Raw genomic sequence first — 6476 nt, 5'->3', positions numbered from 1 at the left:
AAAATACTGCAGTATTTTAATATTCATGGGGAAGAAGTTTTCTTTTCGCTAAAAAAAAATCAGATGTCGAATGCCTTGACCGGTTTTATTGCAAATTGTTTATTGATTTGGTAAATCCTATTGGGCGCATTAATAATAGAAAAGAAGCCTTTTTAAAATCAAACCTGCCTATTTTGCCCTGTGTTGTTCCTAGTGTATCATCATTCCAACGGGAGAATGCAACATATAATCACACAACTGACTCATCAACATGAAATTCAACAATTATATTTTTATAAGTACTGTTGCATCTTTTAACGAGCAGACAAATTAACTGGCATTCATGACATAATTTAAATTAATACATTATCCAAGTATATATGTATGTATACTGTAATTGTCCTTTTTATTTCTTTAAAATACGCACGTTGCTAACATTAACTACTATAAGTACTACCGTTTTGATATTCATATCCACCCAACTTTTTACGCTGTAACAGAACTGCATTTTATGAAGTTGCATGGTTAAATATGTGTTAAGAACTTAAATAATGGGCTGAACAGCATATAAGGAGTTCAATAAGTCGGGATTTCTAAATCCTGCTCCTGTCAATATACTTTGTTGGTTCTGGGTCAATTTGAACTCTTAATTAACATGCTTGACTGAGACTGTCGATAGAATTAGTGAGAAATAATCCCTATGCCCCCCTGTGCCCAGTCCAGGATAATTAGTTAGAATAATGATGGATGGATGGATTTTTTTTTTAAATCACTGGACTAGTAGTGAGACAGGCAACTCAAACTGAAAATTCAGGCCAGATGTTTTTGCATTCCAGTTTTATGCCACCTGACGTGTGATGTAACATATCACACACTCAGGTGAGAGTGAAGCCATGGGTCCAGATTCTGGGTCTGATGGTTCTGATGAAACATTTCAGGGGGGTTAAGGGCCTTGCTCAAACGTTCCATGGACATGTAACTATGCTACCAAGGACAGGATTAGAACCAGCAACCTTCTTATCACAGGCACAGGAGCCTAAGCATCTGACCCCCACAACATCCCCCTAAAGGGTCACTGCATTGGCCGGGTACCAAGCCTGCTTCATACTGCCTGGAAGCCACCACTATATTACTAACACTTCACATAAAATAGTTACTTATTTTTTGTCCAATATATTTTGGCCAATCAAGTTAAGAGTAGCTATTAGCTAACCCACAGGGTATGCACTGTACGGTATATTATTTGTACAAGGAAAGCAAAACATGGTGTTAAGGGAGTGTCTTTATCTCAGAAATGCAGAGTATAGCAGCACATTATAGTGTCCTTCTTTCTGCAGCTGCTAATTTAGTCAGGATGGCGGAGGGTAGCCCACCGCAGGGCAGGCAAACCGGACCATTCAGCTTTTGTGATGTGTGACTAAGTGCTACATATAGTATAGACCAATCAGAGCCTGATGACAACCCTGGATCAGAGTGTGGAGGGAGGCGGTCTCCTAAAAATGCTCCCTTTGAGCAAATACAAAAGGTGCAGATAACGTGAGTATGGTACACAGCAGAGATCCCCGATTCCAGTCCTGAAGGGTCAGTCTGGGACACAGTTTGCAGATTTCCCTTCTCAAACACACCTTATTCAGCTCACTGGCTAATTGCCAGGTTTAGTAGCATGGAAATCTGCAAACTGTGTAGCAGACTGGCCCTTCGGGACCGGATCTGGGGAACCCTGGTATATGAACAGTGTATGTATAGCTACGTCATAGAAATTGGAAAATTGTTAAACCTATAAACAAGAGGGAACTTAATACACACAAAAAAATTCTGTGCAACACGACATATTTACAATGTCGCAGGTACATTGCTGGTTTCTCTGTTGCCGCAAGTGAACGGGTTAATTTTTAAATACATCGCAACAGGCCTGTCCACCCCATCACAAGTTTGGCACAGCCCAAGGCTGTGAAAATGTCAGCCATTCAGAGAATTTACTTTGCCTTCACCATTGGCCTGGTCACTGTCTCCCAGCCCCTCTGCCTTCACCATCATCCTTGTCACTGTGCTCCTGATCCTCTGCCTTCATCACAGGCCTTGCCACTGTCTCCCTGCTCCTCTGTCTTCACCATCATCCTTGTCACTATGTTCCTGATCCTCTGCCTTCACCGCAGGCCTTGCCACTGTCTCCCTGCTCCTCTGCCTTCACCATCATCCTTGTCACTATGTTCCTGATCCTCTGCCTTCACCGCAGGCCTTGCCACTGTCTCCCTGCTCCTCTGCTTTAATCTCAGCCCTACTTGGTGTGCTCCCGCACCCACTGGCAGAGCCTCCGTGAGTATGCTGAGGGGCTCACTGTGCAGAACGTCTTGCCCGGGTAGCGCAGGGACTTCCACAGGCACCCCAGTCTCCTCCAGAAGTTGTAGACGGTGACAATGTCAACAATGCCCACAAAGTAGCGTAGCTCTGGCCCATCGATGACGTGCAGCGGGTTCTTAAAGTCGGGCAGCAGGCGCCGGTGCTGAGCCCAGAACTCCTGCAGTTCCAGGTCAGCACTGGTCCCCGTTGGCTGTCTCGGAAGCTCCTTTAGTGGAACGTGTTCCTCTCCTCCTGTGACACAGCAGAGGTGTTCAGGGCTCATCTCTGATACCAGCACAGTGGCGATGTCCCCTGGGGCAGTTCCCGGGACAGAGGGAGGATCTGTGGGGGAGGGACTAGACCCTGCGCTCACTGACCTGCAATGACCAGTGAAATACAGGGACAGACACAAAGATCAAGTTTTACTTAGCTTCCAAAAGACAAAGCCTGCGTCTATCAATAGTAATGCTTACAGTAATCTCAACCTCAGTCTTGTAGTTATGCTTTTTACATTGTATTTATTTAGCAGGCACTTTTATCTAGCAACATACATTTTCTGAATCCAGCAACAGTCCCCGGTGCAACTGGGGTTAAGGGCCTCGCTCAAGGGTCCTACAGTGAAATCAGTGCTGGGTTTGGCGACCATCCAATCACAGATGCAGCATCCTAACCCACTGAGCCACACACCGTCACCAAAATAAAGGATTTCCAAGCCAGCCAGGAGTCAAATTTAGCATCTTCTGATTGGAAGCCGGCCATATTATCCATTGCACCGCTGGTCCACAGTTACCAACCTCGATCCCTGCCTGCACTCAGATATTTAACTTCCTAATTGTTAACTGGGACTATAGGAGCCCATGAGAGGCAGAAAGTAATATAACTGGAAATATTCAGTAACTGAAAGGGGAGGACATATTGACTTACTTACCCCTAGACTAATCAGGGGATTTTGTGGCTGCAGCGATTGCTGACTCACCAGTGAGGCTTTGGACCTGGGGAAGGCAGCCCTGATCCTGGAGTGCTGGCATCCAGCAGGTTTTCTATCCTACCTGATGAGCTGCTACCTGCCTCAGATCAGGTGTGCTTCATCCGGAACCAGGTAGGATGGAAAACATGCTGGGTACCAGCTCTCCAGGATCACAGTTGTTCTTCCCTCTACAGGGCAATGCACCAACCCAGTATAACACTAACCACCCTTGTTAACATGAATATTAAGATATCAGTAACACTTTACGTGACTGGGCACAAATTATATAGTATTATGTTATTACTTATGTATTAACCATAAACTAAGCCTTAGTTACATACTGATCTCAAGTTAATTCATCATTAATGAATCATGACGCATCCTTTATCAGAAGTAGCAATTTGTTCAAAATTTGTACTTCAATAGTAACTGAGCTATTATTAAGTATTTGTGTGCCATTACTAAGACTTCTAGTTAATTATTGTGAACTACAAGGCAGCAGCACAAGCAGATGGAGAACTTGATGGTTATAATCCCATTAGATTGTTAATAAATGTTTTTTTTTGTGACTTTTATTTGATGTAATTGTAAACAGCAACCAAAACCTAGTGGATGTGAAAGTGACCTTGAACACTACATAAGCAGAGCGCCGTGCTTTCAGATGCCGCTGGTGGCAGACGTACCTTTTGGCTCGCTGGATGAGCACGGCGAGGGAGCACCCACGCTCGTCCGGCTGCAGCGGCTGGCAGGCCAGCAGCAGACTGTAGTCCATCACGTCCATCCTCCGCAGGAAGGCCGTGTCGATCTCCACCTGGCGGACCAACCAGGAGCTCTGGTGGCCTGTGGACGCAGGGCAGAGGTCGCCAAACACCAGCGTGATAAACCGCCAAGAACAGAACTCCACTCACAACAACAGTAACTCAAATCACTACCAGCTACAGACCATTTTGATACACAAAAATAAATCATTATTTAGTCAGGTGGTCTAATTCTTTGTAATCCTTGCAGTCCACACATTCAAGATCAAATATTCAGTGATTTGTCATGATTCAGTGTTTCCCAACCTGGTTATTGGGGACCCCCAGATAGTCCACATTTCCAGGAGCTGGGAGGGACAAAAAACATGGACTGGCTGGGGGATCCCCGCGGACTGGGTTGGGAAACACTGCTCTAATTCTTTCCCACTGTTCTCTGACATATGAATAAGTACATATGTGTTTGAAGGTAACTGAAAACATTCATGGAAAACATCAAAGTCCTCCTTACCAAGATTGATGAAGTTTCCCTCAAAGTTCTTGTCCTTCAGCACCATGACCCGCTGGCTCTTCTCCAGCGCTGGGTCTGTCCATCTGTTCACCTCACAGCCCTTTATATCATACCTGGGATACAGACCCAAAAAAGCAGAGGTCCACACTGATAAATTACAGTCATGCCTGGGGCAGGTTGAACACACCGATACAGTCGAACTGAGCTCACCTGGCAATAATCCTGTCGTCGGGATGGAAAACACTCTGCATCACGATGAAGTATTTCTGAAACATGACGAGGGAGTGACTTAACTCTGCACCAACCGAAACGATATGTCAGTGAGGTTTGCTTTTCTGCTGATTTAAACTTTCATTACCTCCTTTTCATGGAGAATTTTAATTCTGTGGACACCTAAAATAAAATCATTGCAGAATTAGTATTTTCTATAATGTCATCTATAATGCATGCTGTAACGTAACGCTCAAGGTGAACATATTTATTTTTAATATATAGAACAACCTTATTTCACAAAAAACATCAGCCACATATGAGCCTCTTACAACTGCCTTGGAAAACGAGATATCTGCCGTTGTCAGGGGTCACACTATGGACGCCTGATCATGACACAACGATAACAATTACATATATATTGTGGCCACATTGTACTAATTGATTTCACGATGTATTAGACTGTGGGCACGTTAAATTTGTTCCCTTGCTTTAGTTAAATCGTTGGCCACATTTTATTAATTTGTTCCCACAATATATTAAAACACGGCCATGATATATACAGTTTTTATCATTCTGTCGCGAACAGGGCTGCGTATCACACCACCCGATTCTCACCCAGGAACCTCACGAGCACAGAGTGGGGGTAGCTCTCCAGGTGCTTCATGTAGTTCCTCAGGTTCGATAGGAGGAGCCTCACTTCTTGTTTGCTCTGTGTCTTTAGGAAGAACCTCTTGTCATTCCTTGGCAAAGGAAGCACAGGGAACGTAGAGAAGACGTCATTTTTAAGGAAGGCTCAACATCCAAGTCATGTCAAGTGGCTTTTTACAGTAATTTTAATGACATACAGTTGGTGCAGTACACAGTGAAACTAATCAGCGTTCCTCCAGAACCATATGACATAAAGTGCATGTGTGCGAACACTGCAAGACGAAACAGTGGCACAAATGAAGACAATGCATTGCCGACCAGTGCACAATATTGATATTTACAGGTCCCCTTTTGTTTAGTAAGACAAAATTCATTACATTTATTTATCCAAAATGAAATAGAAGCTCAGAGAGCAGGATCTAGCAGTTAGGGGTCAAGGCGCCAGTGGTCATATAATCATGCTGGTGGCCAAAGGTTTTGAGCCCATGACCTCAAGGTCACAGTGTGTTGCTTTGCAGGTTAGGAGGCTGTGCCTGTAATTGCAAGAAGTAATTTCACTGTTGGACCCTTGAACAATTTCTCCAGGGACTCTGCTTTCTCAAAAATGATACGAGCATCTGCTAAATAATTAAAAAGGTACAATACTGAGGCCTGAAATATGAAGTTATGAGGTTTTGGGGGGGGTGGTCCGCACGTGAGGAAGAACTTGGCTTTGCTCTTGGAGTTGCTGATGAACTGCAGGTAGCAGCCCTGCGGAGACAGCGCCTGCTGGAATTCCCTCTCGCCGATGCCCAGGGAACGGCGCAGGCAGGAGAACACCGGCCCCGCAAAGGTCTGCATCTGGAAGCCCTTCCCCCCCAAGAACAGGCTTGCATTTCAGTCACATGGAGCAGCCTAGGTGGCCTGATGATTAAGATGGTGCATTACCACAGAACCTCAGATGCTAATGCTATGCTACAAGCCTTCAAAAGAACATGCTAAGCCAGGGCTACCAACTCTCACGCATCTGGCGTGACACTCACACTTTCAGACTGTCATGCTCACACAAGAAACCTTATGGTAA

The 6476-nt window shown here is 44.7% G+C and overlaps 1 protein-coding gene across 2 annotated transcripts in view; it reads right to left on the bottom strand.

Moving 5' to 3' along the window:
* Positions 1-66: 66 nt before the first annotated feature.
* LOC111858689 (phosphatidylinositol 4-phosphate 5-kinase-like protein 1) overlaps positions 67-6476 on the bottom strand; it is a 12543-nt gene continuing 6133 nt past the window's right edge. For both annotated transcript variants that reach the window (XM_023840656.2, XM_023840655.2), the window contains 7 exons: positions 6108-6262; positions 5381-5505; positions 4911-4945; positions 4763-4818; positions 4553-4665; positions 3970-4126; positions 67-2696 (listed from right to left, as the gene is read on the bottom strand). In XM_023840656.2, the coding sequence (XP_023696424.2) occupies positions 2258-2696; positions 3970-4126; positions 4553-4665; positions 4763-4818; positions 4911-4945; positions 5381-5505; positions 6108-6262 (1080 nt within the window). In that variant the 3' untranslated portion in view covers positions 67-2257. The remainder of the gene's footprint in view (positions 2697-3969; positions 4127-4552; positions 4666-4762; positions 4819-4910; positions 4946-5380; positions 5506-6107; positions 6263-6476) is intronic.

The sequence above is a fragment of the Paramormyrops kingsleyae genome, chromosome 2 (genome assembly GCF_048594095.1).
Source record: "Paramormyrops kingsleyae isolate MSU_618 chromosome 2, PKINGS_0.4, whole genome shotgun sequence".
NCBI classification, from domain to species: Eukaryota; Metazoa; Chordata; class Actinopteri; order Osteoglossiformes; family Mormyridae; genus Paramormyrops; species Paramormyrops kingsleyae.
This window is presented reverse-complemented; position numbering and strand designations above follow the sequence as displayed.